General features: G+C 37.7%; 1 protein-coding gene across 1 annotated transcript in view; it reads right to left on the reverse strand.

Moving 5' to 3' along the window:
• Nucleotides 1–22,453, reverse strand: part of LOC120631115 (integrin beta-nu-like) — a 31,841-nt gene that overhangs the window by 1,977 nt on the left and 7,411 nt on the right. Inside the window, exons 2-12 of the mRNA XM_039900556.1 lie at nucleotides 18,222–18,360; nucleotides 14,927–15,084; nucleotides 13,615–13,780; nucleotides 12,208–12,352; nucleotides 10,439–10,628; nucleotides 9,052–9,173; nucleotides 7,875–8,204; nucleotides 5,718–5,890; nucleotides 3,925–4,116; nucleotides 3,246–3,415; nucleotides 1,827–2,021 (exon numbers count right to left, since the gene is read on the reverse strand). Coding sequence (XP_039756490.1) covers nucleotides 1,827–2,021; nucleotides 3,246–3,415; nucleotides 3,925–4,116; nucleotides 5,718–5,890; nucleotides 7,875–8,204; nucleotides 9,052–9,173; nucleotides 10,439–10,628; nucleotides 12,208–12,352; nucleotides 13,615–13,780; nucleotides 14,927–15,084; nucleotides 18,222–18,360 — 1,980 coding nt within the window. The remainder of the gene's footprint in view (nucleotides 1–1,826; nucleotides 2,022–3,245; nucleotides 3,416–3,924; nucleotides 4,117–5,717; nucleotides 5,891–7,874; nucleotides 8,205–9,051; nucleotides 9,174–10,438; nucleotides 10,629–12,207; nucleotides 12,353–13,614; nucleotides 13,781–14,926; nucleotides 15,085–18,221; nucleotides 18,361–22,453) is intronic.

Below are 22,453 nucleotides of genomic sequence, written 5' to 3' on the forward strand. Positions count from 1 at the left end.
TCGTTAAAGCCCGCCAACCCGCCTTGTATCAGCGTGGTTATTCTTAGCTCTAATTACATCTCTCGTATCTCTGTGTCCAGCCGTAAAATACTAAGACGCTGAGAGCTGTCCCTTTCTATTTTTTTTATATTAATAGCGGGCAAACGAGCAAGTGAGATACCTGATCACCGCCGCCCATAAACATCTGCATCACCAGAGGAGCCACCGATGTGTAGCCGGCTTTAAAGGAGTTTTATCCGCCCCTTGAATAACCCTAGATTATATTTTGGAGGAAACACATCAGATGAGAGATTGCTCCACAATTTGCAAGTGCGCGGTAGCAATGATCTGGTATTGCGATTCTGGTATTGGCAGTGGCGTGCATTTCATACATGCACAAAAGCACTGCCTACCCTATAATTTTTGTATAACTCGTAAAGAGGAAGGATTTTTCAATTTTATGCCATTTTCCTTCTTTATGCATACCCTGGTCAAAAACCCTGTGCACGCCACTGGGTATTGGTATTGCGATTCTATGTTTTTTTAAGTTAGTAATTATAGGCCTGATAATTTAATTACAACCGCAATCCTATTTACTGCAAACACTTAAGTAGATGCACGCTTTCATACTTAGTTCAACCGCAAACTATAAAGGAGCAATTACCCTACATTCAGTTATCCGCTCGCCCACTAAAACATCATTAACAGTTTAGTTAATATTCCTATCGTAAAAGACGAAAACTAGAGCCACAATACTGCTCTAGTATAGGAAGGTGAGCAAAGTACCAAGAGCTATAGAGGGAAAGATAAGTCATAATTCAAGTACGCCAAATAGATCACGTCACGTCAACCCATTACCGGCCCACTACATGGCACGGTCTCCTCCAACATTGAGAAGGGGTTAAGGCCGTAGTCAACCACGCCGGCAGAGCGCGATGGTTGACTCCACACACCTTTTGAGAACATTATGGAGAACTGTCAGGCATGCAGGTTAGCTCACGATGTTTTCTTTCACCGTTGTAGCAAGTGATACTTTGATTGCTTAAAGCGCACATAACTAAGAAAAGATAGAGGTGCGAGCTGGGAATCGTACTCGATCCCCCGAAAGTGATGTCTAAGTACTACCCACTGAGTCATCACCGCTTCCAAATACTAGAACCTAATTCTCTACCAGAAAGGGTTGTCTGGAGGAGATCGCTTAAAGCGATAAGACCGCCTTTGCGCATCTTATATATATATTTTTTATTGTTTTGTTATTTCTTGTTTTCGCTTTTAATTTGTGCAATAAAGACTTTATCTATCTATCTATCTATCTATCTAGAATACAAAGTATACGTCATTTACAGCTCAAAACCATTCCAATGAAACTGAACTGCAAATATTACTACTTTAAAGTAATGCCTCGTTAGTCCTAGCGTAACTAGTTAGCGTGTTCAGAACTACGGATCACAAGATCAAGGGCCTAGGTTCAAATACCAGCTTAGTTATTGTTTATTTCCTGTTGAAGTGTTCAGTACGAGCCCGGAATCGAATTTGTTAACCACCATGCCTCGAAGATCACACTAAGCCGTCGGTCCCTATTACTATCACTTCTATTTATAATAGTCGTTAAAGCCCACCAACTCGGATTGAAGCAGCGTGGTGGTTCGAAAACCGTCTCTCCTATGAGAGTAACACGTGCCCAGCTGTGGGACGTTGAAAGGCTACGGATATTGATGATGATCATGACACTAATAACCTTTCCTGGGGTATACACAATCGTAACAACAATTCCTTTACATAGGTAAAAGTTTAAAGCATCGTACTTAAGAGCAACATATGATGATATAAACGTCATAAAATTATACCTTCATTCATCCTTTCGCTGACTGTATAGTTGACATTGCCTATCGTACAAATGTCTGTGCAACTGCTATTCAAATGGCACAGGATACATGGCTCCGCGTTGGCGCACAGAGGATTCTCACAAGTTGCACAGGTTTCACAGAAGGCACCGGAATATGATGTACCTCCTTGGTTTGCTTTGTTACATTGACATACACCTGTAGATTAAAAAAAGTTTATCTATGATTGATGACAATAAAACTCGGTGGTGGATCTTAAATCATCTTTCAGTTCAGAGGAATAGAAATAATAATAAACATTAAACAGAGTATGTTAGCATATAAAAAATAGGGTATCTGTGGTCGTTATACTTACTGTATTTAGAGAAATGATTCTAATTTCAAAAAATGAACAAACATTTCAGGTTTCAACGATATTAATGTTATCAACATCGGGTACATGCCGCAAGCAATAAAATTACATGACTTGAGCGACAGGGACTGGTTTTGTAAAATTGACCTTATGGATCTAGTTTTACAATCGCAATTTATATAATATCTACTGTTTTTGATTTTGCCAAGAAGTGCAAAACTGATCAAGTAGAAAACGCGTTCCCAGGTGGCAGACAAGAAGATGTTCGATAGAGTGGCCAAACTCCATAGGGTTTTAATTTTTTTTTAGTACTAATTGACTGACTAAGCAGATTTGCAGGGCATGAAAGGATAACGTCCTATAAGTGCTACCCAATGTCTATCAACCTATGACGTAGGTGCTACTACACCCTTCAGATCGGAACACAGCAATGATTTTTTTTTTATTTAAAATTTTTATTTACACAATACAAGTTTGAAAAAAAGGAATGATCATGGCGAGGGTACTTCCCGGACAAGCTTTGTCACGAAAAGCTCTACTACCATAGTTCCAATATGGAGACGACAAAGCTGGATTTGGGTACTCCGACATCAAACTCCACACGCAGGTTTCTTCGACTTATTCGGAGTAGAGGATGCGTTCATGGTAGGTGCTCTAGCGTTACAGAGGCATCGATAGGCCAGGTTCGCCTTCGATTAAGACCAAACCGATCTTATATTAAGTTTCCCCGCACACGGGCCACTGTTAACAAACCAAAAAACGTCGCTCCGGCATATATTTGCAGTGAGTGCTCGACGATTTGTAGCGTTTGCCGACCACCGACGTCAACCGTGTGCTGGGTGTTCATATAAAATGTATGAAAAGTACAGAAAATAGGCCAATGACGGCGGTTTGTGGTTGCGGTCATTTGCCCGTCTGCGGGGACTTTCAGGGCCTGTTTCACTAATCTACACAAGTGTCGGATAGTTTACTCACTTTCTTACTTTACGTCAAGTGATAAAAACAACATTTGAGAATAAACTATCCGACACTTAGCAGAAACCAGGATCTCAAATTGATTCACTACTTACCACAAACACAATCCCCATGTCCCGAGCAAACTTCTTCAGATCCCGGCGCGACACATGTGTCCGTGTTGTCCGTACAGTCACAGGAGTCGCCACTCCAACCCTCGACGCAAGCGCAGATCCCACAAACGCATACGCCTCGCTCTATTCCACCGCATTCTACGTTGTTCGTTCTGTAACCATAATAAAAATATGTATCATATAATTCGTATTACTTTTTATATAGAAGCATGGAAAGTTACAGTCGTTTTCTACATTTTACTTGGCACCGACTTAAAAATGTTGTTGTTTCAATTATATAAAAAGCGTGGAAAAAAATTTTTGATGCTGTCGGTTTTTTTGTCAAAAAATATTTTTCCACGCTTTTGAGTAGGTTGGTTTGCAATCATATCTAAGTATTAATAGCCGAATGTCAACTGCTCATATTCTTCTACAGAATATTACTTTTCCAAAAGCCGGTTTTGTGAGTTTAGGGATAATTAGAGATGAGCCGTAATAAAAGAAGTATATGGAGGTCGGCGGACTCCCATAAACATCGGCGGACATGAGGGTTATGGGAATTCGGAGTCGGAAGGATGCTTCTGACTGTGTCCGACGGAGGTATTTGCTCGACCAAGCAAAATCCTACGTAGGGCTGTAGGTACAGCTTTGAGTATGATGATGATCTTAGAATTCCACTCACCTACTTTTTTGACAAGATTTACATTGGCAGTAGCGGCCGTTGGAGCCTGGATCGCACTCGCAATGGCCGCACAGACATTCTCCCGAGCCTGAACACGGAATGGCGCGGGTCACGTTGGGCTCACGGCATTGACTTGACAAAGCAGCCGATGCGGCTTCATCTTCGATCGAGCAGTCACATGACGGGCCTGACCTGAAAGTAATTAGATGAATGGTTTCACTCAGTCGGAATTTCTCTCCTAATTCCTATTCTGAAGTCATAATCTAAAATTTCAGCACCTGGCCTCACTCATATTTGAAAAATTCAGTTTGGTCAGAACTCGGTAGTCTGGTGATTCTCAACACATGCAAACGCCTTCAGGGAAGATGAAGTAATCGCAATGCTCTTGGCTCTACATACCTACAAAATAATTCAAAACTTGAGTGCTGTAGGTATGCGTGAACCGCTCTATCCAAAAGTATGGGAATAAACACGTTATGAAATCATAATCTTAAATGAACCAGAATTCAGAATGCTCGTCAGTTTCAATCTTACAGATCGATCTGAGAAATTTATGATGTGAAAAAATCCGAATGTGTGTGGTGCATACTGACGTTTTATGGAGCTCTGGGTTTTTCTGAATTAATCATATGAATTCAGCTTATTAATTTAGAAATAAATTCTGGCTGTGTGAGGCCTTTTTCAGTGTGAATTCGCAATTCCGCCACTTTAAAATGCGTGCTCAGAGATGCGTGGCCCCGTCCATCGTCTTTGAACAATTTCGTTAAATCTAGGTCGTCTACTGATAATATAATATTAACTTATTTATGCCAAAAATCAAGCTGCTTGGTTACTCAATTAGGTCGTGAAGGAAGGACAAACAAACATACATACCAACTTTCGCATTTATAACATTAGTATAGTAGCTTATGTTACTCTACCTTTTTCCAACTAACTCTATGCCCAAAATCAATCGAAGAAAGGACAAACAAACAAACAAACACTCACGCATTTATAATATTAGTAAAGTTGCCTATATCACTCTACCTTCTTCCAACTAACTCTATGCCAAAAATCAAGTTGATTGGTGGCGTAGTTACGGCGTGAAGGAAGGACAAACAAACATACCAAGAAACACACTTTCGAAGTTATAACATTAGTAAAGTAGCCTATGTTACTCTACCTTCTTCCAACTAACTCTATGCCAAAAATCAATTTGATTTGTTACTTAATTAGGGCGTGATGGAAGGACAAAAAAAACAAACATACACATTACACACTCACGCATTTATAATATTAGTAAAGTAGCCTATATCACTCTACCTTCTTCCAACTAACTCTATGCCAAAAATCAAGTTGATTGGTTACTGTATTAGGGCGTGAAGGAAGGACAAACAAACAAACATACACATTACACACTCACGCATTTATAATATTAGTAAAGTTGCCTATATCACTCTACCTTCTTCCAACTAACTCTATGCCAAAAATCAAGTTGATTGGTTACTGTATTAGGGCGTGAAGGAAGGACAAACAAACAAACATACACATTACACACTCACGCATTTATAATATTAGTAAAGTAGCCTATATCACTCTCCGTTCTTTCAACTAATTTATGCCAAAAATCAAGCTGCATGGTTGCTTAGTTGGGCATTAGGGCGTAAAGGAAGGGCAAACACACAAACATACACAATCTCGCATTTATAATATTAGTAAAGTTGCTTATATCACTCTCCGTTCTTTCAACTAACTCTATGCCATAACCAAATTGCTTGGTTGCTGCATTTATAATATTAGAAAGGATATCTCACCATCCCTTATTGCATTGGCAAACACCGCAAACGAGGTGCGAATTGGCCGGGCACGTTAGCAGCATACCCTGCTTTAGGTCTCCTTCACACTCGCATCCGCACTGGATCTCCACCTCCAAGGTCAGCGAGTCCTGACCCAGTTGACTTTCAGATATCGTGATGATTTGGCGAGACTGTAAAGTAAAATTGTATCTATCACCAAAGGTTGAGGTTCACAACAGCGCACTCGTTAAAAAAAAAACCGGCCGCGTGCGAATCAAACTCTCGCACGAAAGTTTCCTTACATGAAAAGGCTTGAATTTTTTTTAAATCTGCTTTTAGTAGATAATAATACATCATTTTCGAAAATTTCAACTGTCTTACTATAACGTCTCATGAGATACAGCCTGGTGACAGACAGACAGACGGACAGACAGCGGAGTCTTAGAAATAGAGTCCAGGCATACCCTGCGGAACCCTAAAAACTATTAGTATAAATACGCGCCATGGTTTTAACTACCTCAATCACCAATATACACACACACACAGTTTCCCTGACCGATTTCGGCCACTATGGTCAATTTCCAGAGAGGAAATCTAACTACGAGGGAGATATTATAGTGCACAAGTGTGTGCAAACACAGGTGCACTCTCTTTTCTCTCACACTCATCTCCGACTTGGTATGGTCTTGTGCTGTGGCTAGTACCCACCCTTCCAAAAAAGACGTGCCGAGGAAGGTGGCTTCTCAGTCTCATCTTAAGTTATACCTACGATACTAAACCAAGTTGATACTAAGGGAATGTAACGGAGAACGGGCATCGTCCCCTGTGCAACTTCTAGACTACCATCTACTGCGATCACCAACTTTCCTACCCAGCGTGGTGGTTATGGGCCAACCCTCCCGTTCAGAGAGGCATTTAGTCCAGCTCTGTAATAGGCAAATGATGAAAGCGGGTTGAACCATAATACTTGGCCAACATTGAATTAAGAACATACAAAACCCTCACTATTGCATACCGTGCATTGTGTTCAAAAAAGTGAAAACGCCCCGCACATTTTATGGTTGTATGGTTCAGAGCATTAAAGGTAAAATAATTACTGTCAACTGGCAAATGGAATAAGGTGTTTAACACGAAACAATACTGAAGTCAAGTGGTTTTGATGCTTCAATGTTTATTTATTTATTTAGGAAAACTAACAGCTAATACATTTTTCATGTCCACGTTTATACGTTGTGAGAGTTAATGTTCAGCTTATTACAGGTTTTCACAACGTGTAACATTGTATGTGTAACGTGTATTTTAAATATAACTGCATTATCTAAAAATACTACTAATTAATAACGTTATAATGTTAAAACATAAAATAAAATGAAATTACAATAAAATTTAAAAAAAAAATTAACACATCCAAATGAAAGTTTGTTTAAGCTTATTAACAATAATAAATATTCGATAAAATAAGATGTCAAGTATTTATTTTATTTTGAAATGTCAAATAGTACAATTGTGTCTCAATAATTTTACGCCTAAAGTCAATGTATTTATTATGAAATAAGTCTATTTCCGAGTTGGGTCTGTGCGCAGTGTTCTGATCGCAAATCTGTGAATCAGTTCAGGACAATCAATGCCATTATTATACAATATAAATAACAATATTAGTCGTGTACACAGTTTAATTCTGTGTTGGCCCACATAGAAATCTGTTCTTTTATTTTGACCCTTTCGTTGTATCATAAGCATACAAATACCTTTCATTCACCGTTAGCACATCAATAGACATTTTTATCAATGGAATCAGTGATTTTCTGTCGACCTATCAGAATTCCAGTAACCTTAGTACAAGATTGGACTGCTAGCAATCGAGGAGTCGTTTCGAGTGTGGAAATAGTTGAACATCAGTGTAAAATGGATCTTTATTTGCACTACATTAAAGCTCCAATTCTTTAACACAGGCATTTGACAGAACGTTTGTAAAACAAAAATGTGAAGTACAGGATTTGTGACTCTAAAACGATTCAGATTAGATCTATTTTTCTTTGATGATACAGAATTTAAAGCTTGAAAACGACTGCTCAATTGTGAGCAAGCAAATTTTGTGCTGAGGCTAGAGTTGCCACCGGTTTGGTAGGCGATTTCTCGATATGTCAAAGTGAGCTTATCTAAAAAGTCGATTACCTTTTTGTACTCCGGACAAGAATCCAACCTGACATGAGCTTCGTAATTAAGCGTCATGCCATACTGAACGCCAGTGCAACGTGTTGCTTCATCCATGGAACCTCCTTTCACTCCGCAATCGGTTAAATATTTAACCTTTACAGGGCCGGCATTCGTGTCGTCTTCGAAGTCAACAACGCTCACGATGTCTTCATATCCCATCTTGACTAGCTTTAGTATGTTCGAACTGTCACTCTCAAGTTTAGCGACGTAAGTAAAGTCGCTTAACAGTTCGTGCAACCTGTCGTAATGGCTTTTAACGTTTTCTGTGACCGCGAAAATTACGTTCACCTGGAAAAAGATCGATACGTCGTTTAAATGGTCGAAATTATTAATGTAGCCACTATCAAGGTTGAAATTTATCTCTCATTGAAACAATTTGACATGATGCATATAGAATATCAATCCGTAGATCATGTTTCATTCACATCTTATTTCTGGATACAATTTTCGATTTAAGCTCTAGAGGTAATTCAGGTGCCTACAATATTTGAATTAAAATACTTTAAGGTTTTTAAGGCTACATATTAAAAAACATAAAATGGAACTTCATCAAAAAATAGATGAGCTGGAGATTTTGCGTCATGCATCATTGTTAATTTCATTTCTTTTCTTATAATTTAACGTATACAAAATAAGAAAGCTACATCTATTATCAATTTCTACCTAAGTCCAAAAAAACTTTGTCCCAATTTTAATGAACTTGTTTAGTTTAAAAAGAGACGACGAGACGTGAATCGGTAACTAATGACAGACACGTTTTTTCGTTTATATATAATGATTATTATTATAAAAGTGTAAAAAAAAGTATTATATTGATATAAGAAAGTCAGTTAATGAAAACACATTTTATCGAACAGCAAAAATTGCAACATATAGGTAGTTCTCTATGTTTTAAACAAAATTTTACTACTTTAAGATTTATCTAAACTAAGAGGCATGCGTTGTTTTTGCTTTCTCATACAAATAAGGCAACGTTATGAATAGATTCGCTTAAGATCTGTATCCAAAAGAAGGGAACGTGTCCGTTTAAAGTAACAAAACAAGTATAAACAAAGCTCAGTTTACTTTCACGATATCAGTGTATCTGCGTAGCAAACCAAAGTTAATCTGTAACCTCAAACAATGTTATATTTACCTTATACTTATCTAAGAGGCGGTACACTTGCGCTATGGACGGGTAATCGTAAGTACTGGCTTCAGAATAATAACCGTTTTTATCAAGATGGCATTCCTCGTCGTTTTTCTTTGAGGCGCCACCTGTTTTGAGACAATACCGAGATGATTAATGATAATGTTGCTAATTGCTGATTTTATCGGAATGCACCTAAATATTGCAAAATTATATTTTTTTATCATACACATCAATGTTTAAGAACTGTGCGGATTTGAAGACGCGGCCAAAATGATTATCAAATTTTATGCCCGCAAATAGAAATCCATCGAATCCATAATCTCGAGATGGCAGATTGAACTTAGTAATGATATTCATTCCTTGAAGCGCTGCTAGCCTACTACCTAGTTAGGGCTTCCTTTTTGGGGCACGAATTTGATCCCTTCGGCACTCAATTAAATTATCACCTGCTTGAACTGTGGATGGAAACAATGTTAGGGAACCTGCATGCCTGAGAGTTATCTATAGTGTTCTATGGTCTCAAGGGCGTGTTAAGTCTACCAATCCACATTTCTCTAGCGTGGTCAACTACGGCCTAAACCCTTATCATTCTAAGAGGAGACTCCTGCCCTTTAGTCGGCCGGTGATGAGTTGATAACTGTTTTTTTAGTAACTATCGACCGACCAACTAGATGTCCCACCTGACCATCCAGTTGTGGAAAACCATCGCTATAAACAGGGCATAAAATGCATTCGTCTTCAGTGGCGTACACAGAGTTTTTCGCCAGGGTAGCAGAAAGCAGAAAGATGGCGTAAAATAGAGAAATCCTACACATAAATGAGTTGCTGGAACGACAAGGTTGCTTGGAAGCATCCAGATCCGCGTTCATCTCTCACAATATAGAAAAATGAATGTTAATATGTAAAATGTAAATTGTCGATGTTGGAAAAGAGCAACTGCTGAGTTTCTTGCCGGCTTCTTCTCGGTAGAATCTGCCTTCCGAACCGGTGGTAGAGTCACTACAAACAGACAGACTTGAAGTTTTAAAAGTTCTTATATTAGGCCTACTTGAAATAAATGAATTTAGAAATTTGAATTTGAACTATGTTGGGTAGGCAGCGATTTTGCATGTATGAAGTGAACGCAGTTGCTCTTCTTGCAACGTATCGCCTTGTGTCCATCAATCTAAGGCACAGATGTTAAGCCCATGTGTCGCAATTATACCGACAACAGCACGCCTTTTAGAACGAAGCACAGCTTCGCAACAATTATGTTTTTGGGCAGAAATTAGAATAGCGGTAATACTTCATCGAACAAAAAAAAAGCTTTACTAAAAACGACATTAATGATCATTTTACTTCGCTGTTTTTTTGTTGGTATACTTCATCTTACTTATTTCAAATTGCTTACCTAATTTCCCGTCACCCGCAGTATGCAGCAAGCCATCCGACAGCAGTATGACAATTTTCCGGCTGTGCAGCGACCAGCCCACTTCCTTATCACATGTGATAGCTTGCACTAATGCGTCCAACTGCGCCTCTGCGTTGTCCAGGTTGGCTGACACTGAACTACGGTTTACTTTCTCTATAAACTCACTTACCTTAGAAATATAAAACATACTAAATTAATCAATCAATCAAATACACTTTATTTTACACAAATATACAGAGCAATAAAAAAAATACAATTGAAAGTAAGTAAAGGTACAATAGGCGGCATTATCGCTTAAAAGCGATCTCTACAAAGCAACCTACTAAAGGACATGAAGTTAAGAAGATTAAATGAGTCTACAAGTAAAATAACAATAGATAAACAAAGACAATACAAAAGGCAGTCTTATCTCTTAGTAGCGATCCCTGTGACATGTTAGGTTGTTTTTCATATAAAAGGAAAAGGCAAACACGAGGAAAGCAGACTGCAGGCGGTATATACACCGCCTGCAGTCTGCTTTCCTTTTAAAAACGTACGTTCAAATAACTACATACTAAAGCAAAGTATAGTTCACAAATAAAAGTTCATACATTATACCTATAATAAAACTTATAGGTATATTTGTTCTGTATTCTGAGATCTATTAACATACCATAAATAATAGATGTACACGAATTGAAGACTAGACTGGCCTTGTTTGTGAGTCTTCAATAAATTTCAAGGAATAAGTACTTTTCTATCCGAATTTATCCTCAATATCAAAAAAATACATACAATAATTTAGGTCAGGATACTAAAGGCATGGTGTACGTCAGCTGTTTGATAGAAGATTCATTTATACCAAACGTTTACTGCACAGCATGACATTCATTTGTAAGGTGTGGCTTTTTTCAGCTTAGCGCACAAATGTTTTACTTGTTTGTAAATAAAAGTGAGAATGGTTTAAGTTTAATTTTAAACAAGTAAATGGAAACCCATCGCCTTAAACACAGGCACACTTCACAGAGCATGCAAGAAGCCTGTCCTGCAACAGCCGCCTTGTGTCCATCAATTTAAGGCCAGTGGGGTGCACAGGATATGCAGATTATATAAAATGATTAAAATCTCCAGTACGAGTTATAAATTAGTTGGAAATTGCACGCCTCATAAGATTATGAGACGTGCACTTTTGGAATAATTATACTGTGAAAAGTATTAGGCTTCTATTCCTCAAAATACATAATTTTATGTCATCTGCATACCCTGTGCATACCCTCTATGCACGCCACTGTTTAAGAAGTAGGTGTTAAGCCTCATAGGCCTGTAACTACACCGGCAAGCACGCCCTTCAGGCCGGAACACAGCATAGCAACAATGCTGCTTAGCGGCCGAAATAAAAATGGCGATATTATCTACTTCCCCGGACGAGCTCTATCACAAAAAGATTTACTACTATTAAGCTACGATAATTTTGACGACCTTCCTGGTGCAGTGGTGGCGGTCTTATGAGTGGAGTTCCCAGGTTCGATAGCCAGCAGGGTCAATTAGATAATTTATAATCCCTTAATTTTCTCTGGCTGTATGTATGAAAATTTCATTACGCGCGGTTACAGCGAAACTGCCTGTTCGTATTTCAAATCGCGGCAGGTGACATATTGCGTTTTGTAAAATGCTGGACCCTGAATACTGCCAGCGACTACGTTACGTCAGCTTGCAGACCTCAGTTGTGTAGCTACCTTAAAATAACATCATTAATTATTTGTAATCACCTGATTTGTCAGAGATAAATGATGTTTATAGCTGTATGTGGCTTCGCAGGCCTCTTCTTCAACGGCGCAAGGATTTGCAAGTCTTCGTGGATCCACACTTATGAACGGCATTACCGGTTTATCCGCAAAACTGCCAAAGCCTAACCTGAAAAATTATTATATTTATTACAGAATTCAGAAAAAAATCAGAACTCTATACAATTTGACGGCCGATTGGCGCAGTGAGCAACGACCCTGCTTTGTGAAGCCAAGGCCGAGGTTTGATTCCCACAACTGGAAAATATATGTGTAATGAGCATAAATGTTTTTCAGTGTCTTAGTTTTTATGTTTATATTGTAAATATTTATGTCTATTATTCTGCGTACGCGCGTAGTAAGCTGCGCGTACTTTGGGGCTAGATGGCGATGTGTGTATTATCTTAGTATATTTATTTTGTTCATTATTTATTATTTAGTTAATAAAACGTGTAGGTAATGCTTTTGCGAGATCTAGGTATTTTGTTATTTCATGGGCGCCTACGTCGTTACTTATACCACATCTTATTCGCTACTAGCTTAGTGAATAAGTAAGGTGTAGAGTAAATAACGTGAATTACATCGTAAGTTCAGCCCCCCTTTATCTTTTCTGTAATTTCTTAACTGATAGCCAACTAATACGTCCCACTGCTGGTCACAGGCTTATACTCTCATGTGAGAGAAAATTTTAGAACATGTAAAATTCCAAAAAATTCTAAATTCATTTCTTTCAAGTAGGCCTAATTAATAAGCACTTTTGAAACGCCAAGTCAGTCTGTTTGTAGTGACTCTGCAGATTCCACTGAGAAGAGCCGGCAAGAAACTCAGCAGATTGCTCTTTTCCAACATCATTTTAAAGTTTAAAAATCTTTATAATTTTTCTGTTTTGTGAGAGATGATAGCGGAGTGGCCTGCTTCCAAGCAGCCTTGTCGTTAAGGAATTCTTGAATCGTGTAGTAACCACGATTTGTTAAATGTGTTTTAATATATTGTTTAAACTTAGGTAAAGGTAGATCTAATATTACCTTCGGTATCATGTTATAAAAGCATACACCCATCCCCACAAAGGATTTCTGTACTTTTCTCAGACGATATGCAGATATCACTAATTTATGTCCGTTTCTAGTTAGTCGACTGTTTATATCGACTTTTTGTTTATAATTACTTATGTTTTGTTTAATAAAGATTATATTATTATAACTTTAAATGCGCATAACTTAGAAGAGTTAGAGATGCTGGGATTCGAACTCGGCCCTGGCCTATCACCGCTTCGAACAAAAAAATAACAGACACTTCAAGTACCTACCTACGAAGTAGGATAGGCCTATTGTGCCTTATCTCTGCCAGGCAACCTTAAATTAGGAAAGCTTAAAAGAAAAACGAAAACTTTACCTAAAATTATCGGTAAGATTCTTCAGCAGGGACGGAAGATCGTCTCTTAGAGACACCAACGTTTCTTTATCATCCTTCATAGACCAGGTAAGGTCCATCAAGTAATACAAATCCAAAGGGTAATTTTTCGCAGGTCTGTAGGAAAACTTGATGATCTTCGACTCACCTGTAAAAAATAACATGCAAGAAATACTCATATTAATTTTATTTATTTATTTATAGTAACTATGACCCATCTACACTATAACATAACAATAATTAAAAACTAAACTAAATCATAAAAAGTTACAAATTAAAATTTCTGCGTCCACGCAGCCCTACGTAGGAGTTTAATATACAGTTGTAAATCGAAGAGTCGTATCGATTTATTAATGCTTTCAGAATGCCGTTACTTCTTACCCAATTCTTTTCATCAAGGATGCTATTCGTTTTCTTCTGATGGCAAAAAAGTCATCATTATGAGCCCTCGCGAACATTTCTAATGCACTACAATAACGGGGTAAGCCCAACAGCATTCTGAAACCATCATTATACTGAAGTCGTAGGGCGTTTAGCGATGCCTATGTAAGTATATTAATTTAAAAAAATGTATAAAACCCCGACTTAATGGAGTGAACATTATTCTACTAGTCAACCCCATTTGATACCCATATTGAAGGAGTTGTGAAAAAAAATTGTTATTCGCCGTTTTGTTTTTTGCATTGTAAAATGTATGTTATGTCCATCTCCAGGATTCACTGTAAATACGTGCCATATTTCATCAACATCGAATCAACTCTTGAACCTAACATAGTCGACAAACAGACAAACAAACTAAAAAACAAACAATCTCTTCCGCACATTTTTAGTATGGATACTTGGTGTTATTATACCTCTTCGATATCCTTAATATACGTTTTTACGAGTTACCTACATTTTGCGTTATACCTACGTGCTAGTAAATAAATTATTGTCTATTATCTAAGATAGGTACCTACTCGTATTGTAATTTTTTTTATTCCTTTACAAGTTAGCACTTGACTGCATTCTCACTGATGATGCATTCTAAAATGGTAGCGGGCTAAACAGATTAGGAGTATAGCAGATCGGTTTCTACGCGACATCGTACCAAAACGCTAGATCGCTTAGCGATCGTCTTTGTCGATAGGATGGTAACTAGCCATGGCAGAAGCCTCCCACCAGACCAGACCAGAGAAAATTCAGAAATTATACCCTCCCAAATTGCCCCTGCCGGTAATCGAACCAGAGACATCTTACTTAAAACCACACCGCTGCGCCAGGTAGGTCACCAAAAGATAATTAGTGTACTTACGCGGTTTTAACGATAGCCTAATTTTCTGCGGCTGTATTTGCACAACTGCCTCGTGGCTGTCAGGCGCGATATCTTGAAGAGTGTGATTCTCAACGACGTGCCATATCGCCTTATACGGACGCTGAATCATGTTTTGAGCACACCCACCTGCGACTAACCTGTGAAAACGGTAAGTAATTACTCAAAAATACTAGTTAGTAATTTACTTTTTTATCGTTGGACAGAAGCAGGCGTTACTTTACAGAATTCCAAGATATGCAATAAAAATTATTGCTCCGAATAGAATATGTTAAGTGCAATCTATAATTTCTTCGATCTTATACTTCCATTACTAGCCCACCCACAATGATAAGAGGTTAAGGCTCCAGTCCAACAGGCTGGCCCAGTGCGGATTGGTAACACCACACATCTTTGAGACTATTATGGAGAACTCGCAGGCAGGTTTCCTCATGATTTTTTTCCTTCACCGTTGAAACGAGTGATAATTTAACTAAAACGCACATAACTGAGAAAGTAAGAGATGCGTGCTGGGATTCGATCTTTTCCAAAATCAACTTTTTAATTTAACAGAGTTTCGACGCATTATGTGAACTCAAAAAGGATAAAAAAGCCTTCTGGATTGTAAAATAACTCTACTCATACTTACTAATATCTATAAATATACATAATACTTATGTTTACATTTCGAAAACGATAAGATGCTGTACTCATTTGAGACATAATTTTTTATTAATTGCTGTCTCAGTGAGTTTAGGTTCAGGTACAGACGACCCAACTTTCGGAGTCCTTGGTCAATTGGATTCGAAATGAACCTGGGTATTGTAGAAAATTTGTTTGGTGTGGAGTATAAAGATTGGTTATAGCCCAGTGGGTAGGAGCTCGACTTTATTTTCTGGGGGCCGAGTTCGAATCCCAGCAAGCTTCTCTTACTTTCTAAGTTATGTGCGTTTTGAGCAATAAAATTATCAATCGTTTCAACGGTGAAGGAAAACGTCATGAGGAAATCTCACCGTTAGGTTTAAGTTGGCGAACGAAGTTATCACCATCCCCTTACAATTATGTTAACATATATGTATGTATGAACGCTTCATAAGTGCCTGTGATGGGCCTACATAAAGTAATAGCGAATACTTGCACAATGGGAAAGAAGATATAACATTGAAAAAAAAATTACATTACAAAATCCGTATGGGCTGTCGATCAATAATGTAATATTAACATACACGTGCGATACATCGTAGCATAAGATTGGAAAAACAAAATCGAATTGAAAAGTATACCGCCTGTCGTATTCAGTTCATAATCAATCACATTCAGAGACGTCTTGATCGCTTGTGTGGGCATGAATCAGTAACCTTAGTACAAGATTTGCTCTCTCGCAATCGACGAGTCGTTATCGCATATCAAACTCTTTACCGACAAATTAAAATGGACTTAATTTGACTGCCCTTAGAGTCGCAAATACTGAACGACTCATTTTTGATTTACAAACGTCCTGTCAAAACTCGAGCTAATAAAAGGAATGCAAATTTGAACTATAACCTAATACAAATAAGAATTTAGTTCAATGTTCAAGTATTTCCATACTCGAGAACGACTCGATTACATGCGAACATATCTTGTACTAAGCTACAAGTATGAACGTTAGTCGTGAAGGGGAACAATACATATCCACGATGACTGCGGTAATTTAAACTAAATTGTATGCTATTAGAATTCATCATAAACCATTGTTTTATTTTTAGGTATTACTCGAGTCGATCCAAGAACGTATTTAACTTTTTATTTGATAGATCTTCAAATAGTTATTTATTCTTATAGTCTATAACTATTTATCTGTGTGGGGAGTGCAGACTTTCTTTCCCTATTTCTTATGAGAGATCAATGCTCAGCTGTGGAACATAGATATTACAGTATCTAATAGTTTTATATTTTGTCCTAAGAGGAAGCTTATAAAGTTAAGGTTATCAAAAATCATGGACGTACGAGTACCTATTGCTCCTAATACCCAGTAATTTTCGATATTTATCGACATTCTTAATAATATTTTTTTAGTGTAGCAATATAAAAACGAGGATAACAAATTAGCAAAAAATATGGATAATTGGCATAAAGATTAGGAATTAAATTTTTCCTGTAATAATTAAGAACAAAGGAAAAGTTGTAAAAAAATATTACTTTAATTTTATTTATGCCCGAAATATGTAATGTAGATACCTTTTATATTATATTAAGTAGCCGTTGCCCACGACCTCATCAGCGTTTCATTTTTCAGTTTTATAAAATCCCGCGGGAAATGTCAGTTTTCCAGATCGTTTTACCGGTACCGTTTTGCCGGTACCTACACTATTATAATGACATTTGTGGGAACCGTTTGATGAAAGTATCCGTCTCCAATAAAAATAATCAATCTCTGTGCCTTATTTCATCAAGATCTGTGCAGTGATTGAGCCGAACAAAGCTAACAAACACACAGACACACTTCCGCATTTATAACGGTGTGTGAAAATGAGTATGAAAGCAAGGATGTATGTTATGTGGTTTTGCCAAGAATCAATCTTAAGGGATTCCGACCGAAATTTCTTCCTTGTATTGGAGCGGCTTTAGTTCAAAAAAATTCTTGAGCATATGAATTCTATCATATATGCAAAAAATTCTCGCAATCGGCTAACCAGTATGAATGATGTGTAGACATTACTCTCGGCTAGCAGTAGTCGAGAGTTACGTCCACCCATCGTTCCGTCTATCGATATAGAAAAAAAACAGTGTGTGCGTGTAACCATTAGCGCGATTGAAGTAGAACTTTTATTATTATTTATTGATGAAACAGTAAAATGTTCCTGGGACTCCGCCATTTAATTTTATATTCTATTTTAGATTCATTAATATCACTTCTATCAAAAGTAATAAATAAACAAGTATATTTAGAGATTTTCAAAAAACGATGCAATTTTTTTTTGTTTTTAAACTGTTGAATATTTATTCACTTTGCTATTCACAATTGATCCGTTTGAAAATAATGGCAAAGTCAAGAAGCGTAGAGTATATGACATATACTTACGACCAATCCAAATATGATTTTTAAATAGCGGAAAATTCATCGACGTCTGACGTAAGCGTTATTTCCGTCAGAATCAGAGTTACTCCCTAGTCGCGCCTAAAGAAATTTTACTTCAAAAAAAATCATGCGGGCACTCTTTGGGGACTGCCGTTAAAAGTGAAAACTAAATCTATATTATAAAAACATATAGCTAATGATTCTCGCGCGACACGAAGCTTTTCACAGCAAACTTACGTCTCATCATCGTTGCACCGTGGCACACTGGAGCTGTAGTACGGGTCGGCACACCATCGGCAATGCGAGGCAGCCGACAAACAGGGACCGCATTCTTCGTGTTCGATGCATGCCAATTTATTTAAAATTTGTTGTTGAACTGCAAAATAAATTGTTTGTTAAAATATCTGCGACCTTAGTACAAAATTTGCCCGTTCGCAATTTTGTCGTTTTCTAGTATAGAAATACTTGATCATCGGAGTAGAAAAGATCATAACACAATTGTTTCAAAGCTCAAACTTGCCTACAATTCTTTTGACGGAATTTTCGTGAACAACAATCAGAAGTAGTGGATTTGTGACTCTTAAGAGAGAAGAGAGTGACAAAAGGTCCATTTTACTTTGACGCTATCGAGTTTGATATACGATAAAGACACTCCGATTGCGAGCGAGCGAATCTTGTACAAAGGCTACCTGTCAAAAGTCCCTTCTATATTTGGTGCTCCATTTAACTATTCAGGTCCTTTAATACTTATAGCGTTGATAGTTGCCATATTTAAAAACATCTTTATTGTTTTTTTATTCCTTCTACAATCTATATTATTACAAAAGCTAAATACAACAATAGGAAAACAGTAGTCGTCTAAATAATGAATAGATGTTATGGCATAGAAAGTGGCTGAACTATTTGGTACCGTACTTACCGTTTATGGCACAAGAGAAACACATATTTGATAAAGCTTTCATTTTTACTACATAGTAAAAACCAACATCTCATACTTAAGTAGGTAGTATTTTAAACACAATCTTTTGGTTTCTTGACCTGATAGTAAGTGCAAAACCCTGGCTTATAAACAGAGCAACATTTTGCAGGGCATCCGAGAAGCACGTCCTGCAACGTGCCGTCCTGTGCCCATCAACCTGACACTGAGAGGGTAATGTGCCTGTAGTAACACCGGCAACCATGCTCTTCCAAATGGAACACAGCACGGCTCCTTGGCGGCAGAAATAAGCATGGTAGTAATTGTTCGGACAAGCTCTATCACATAATCTACTTAAATACTACTTAAAAAATATCAACGAATCTATCTTCTATCCATAGTTAATACGAAAGTGTGTTGGCTGGTTTGCCTTTATTTTTTCTTTGCACGTAACTGAGCAACGCGTCTATTTTCGTCATCAAAGTGATTTTTTGCAGTTGAAGAGGTCGGGGATTGATAAAGGCTACTTCTTCAGCGGCGGTAAAAATGGGTATGAGATTGATCTGGAACGCAACTGTCATCATCATTACATCAACCCATTACTGGCCCACTACAGAGCACGGGTCCCTTCCCACAATGAGGATGGGTTAAAGCCGTAATCCACCACGCTAGCCCATTGCGGATTGGTGGACTCCACACACCTTTGTGAACAGTATGCAGAACTCTCAGGCATGATGGTTTCCTCACGATATTTTCCTTCACCGTTGAAGCAAGTGATATTTTAATTGCTTAAAACGCACATTACTTAAAAAAGTGAGGTGCTTGCTGGGATTGGAACTCGGCCCGCCGAAAGTGAAGTTGAAGTCCACCCACTGGGCTATCACCGCAACTGTCATTTTCTCTAAATTCTTAAATCGTAGACTAGATTTTGATGAACCTTTGGATAGCAGTAACTTAGGTTAGGTGCTCAGAATTTTTGACCTGGGTACGAAGTTGGCCGATGACATAAAATTAAAAAAAAAACTTTTAGGAGTTCTATAAAAATTTAGAGTAGACAGTACTTTTATGCACCTGCCCATCATAGCCAAACCAAACATAAACATATTAAGATTGCGAGTTTTTGCTAAAATAGTTACAAAAGTAGCTTCGTGAAAGATGGTATTTGTAACTTTTGCATTTTAAACATTGGTAAGTAGTATGTTACACGTAGACCAAGCCACGGGTAAAGCGTAGATAAACTATGAGCATCATAATCATTGCCAATCCATTAACGACCCATTAAAGGGCGCAGACAACAACGCTGACGCGGCTGGTCAAGTGCGGATTAATAGACTTCACACGCCTTTGAGAACATTATAAAGAACACTCAAGCATGCAGATTTCCTCCATTTTTTACGTTTACAGTTAAAGCAAGTCATATAGGAACGTAGCCGACGAACTAGCGCGGCTGGCTACATCACTAAAAGTGGTAGGACCGGAACCGGTCATATCAATACCTTTCAGTGAATATAAAACATGGCTACATAAACAGATGCAATCCTCACACTCAGAGCTATGGATTAACGAAAATGAGGGTAAACATACAAAGGAGGCCTTTCCAAACCTTAACACACGACTAACAACCAAACTGCTAAAACTAAGTCGGAACAAACTAAGGACTGTAGTAAGCATGATAACAGGGCATTGCCAACTTTACAAAAAACCCTTTTCCTTTTAGGAATAACCGACAGTCCTCTGTGGAGAGCATGCATGGAGGCAGATGAAACACCGACTCACGTACTGCTCCAATGTAGAGGAGTAGCAGAGCAACGCGCAGCATACCTTGGCTCCCCAGCATCACTCCCTGAATCACTTGGCGACCTGCTAAGCTTCTAGAGTGAGCTTGGCTGGCTGGAGTGACCCAGATGTACCAATGGCACTACGTACAACGGAAAGTTCCGGCCGACTAAGTACGGAGACAAGCCCAGAGAGAGAAAGAAAAAGGAGTCATATGGATTTGCTTATAAACAACGTTCTGAAAAGTTAGGGGAGTCGTCGCTTCGAACTCGGTCCCCGCGAAAGGGAGCCGAAGTCTGAACCACTAAGCTACCCATTTTAAAAGTAAAGTACTATAACATTAGAGATTTCCATAGAACCTACTTTATCGTTAAAAAACGTGATGGTTATTTATAGGCAACTACGATGACAAAGTGTGACGGTAATGTTGGTAAATCAAAAGCCGACATGAAACAATAAGCTATTAATCAAGAGAGAAAGTCGCCGAAATTTCTCAATTGTATAAACATTATGGACGTGCCTATAAGACGAGCCGTCTGGAATTCTTCAACGTCTCAGAAGCAAGTTGCGACGATGTCCGAAATACTTCAAATTATAAAGTTTAAAATGTACAAGCGCTCGGGAACTTTCATTCAAGCTTTTATGAGAAAGAATATTGCGTAAACAATAAACGTATTATGTGAACATGATAATTAATTTATCATAAAGGCAATAACAAATACCGCGTTCGATCTTCGAAGCCCAGTAGAATTTGTATAAAATAATGAAAATGAAAAATGTTTAGCTTTTCTACTTCTGCAGAGCAAGATTTAGATTTAATTTTTGTCTCCTGCTCGTAGACAAAAATTAAATCTCCCGATTATATTCCCTCACAAGGGATATAATGATCGGATCCACATTCTGAAGCACGGGAACATGGAATAGGAGAAGTTAAACCCCGTTTATTATTACACATATTATTGCACGCCTCATAAGCGAAGCGTTGAGGTTGTGCTCTACTCTCGACATTTCAAAAAAAGCAGTTTTCTCGAAACTAAAATTGATTTTTTGTTATTTATATTACACTTACAGGTTAATTTAAGTACACTAATATCAAGTCAAATAATTTGTCAGGCACATAAAAAAAATTTCAATGACAATTTTTTTGTTTAACATAGTAAATAATAACATTAAACATAATCTTTTCTGGACGTCCGTGTATGGACGGGTGTATGTGGCATCAAAATTGGTCGAAAAAATGATCGGAATATTTTTTTTTTAATTATCTAAAGTAACACACGACATAATTTCTTAGTTAATATGAGCGTTCAATTCACTGTCGTTAAATTTCCATGTAATTATTGTAGCTAATATTAATTGTAACTTTCAATGTGCAATCATTATGACATTCCCGTGTCTTGTTTACAAAAAATGAATAATAATTAATATGAAAAAAATAAATTGTAATGAGCATTGAAAGTTTCAGTTAAAAAAAAATCAATTTTATTGTGAAAAAAATGAGATTATTAGGCGTGCACTTTTGGATTTTCCAAATTTTTTGGATATTACTTCCACTTGTGCGCCAATGCTTTGAGAGTTGATAAAGCTGTGGGAGAAGATACATTTTTATCCTTTCCCGGAGATATAATTGACTGCTGCCCATGCTAGCCGTGCAGAGGTCCTAAACCGGGTAAAGAGTGGAACCTTAGTAGGTACCACTGACCGTGAGGTTTCTCCTATAAGGGATCAAAAGTTAGTAATCAATTAACATATTATGTAATATGTAAATTTTCTTTCA

The sequence above is a fragment of the Pararge aegeria genome, chromosome 17, assembly GCF_905163445.1.
Source record: "Pararge aegeria chromosome 17, ilParAegt1.1, whole genome shotgun sequence".
In the NCBI taxonomy this organism is placed as follows: Eukaryota; Metazoa; Arthropoda; class Insecta; order Lepidoptera; family Nymphalidae; genus Pararge; species Pararge aegeria.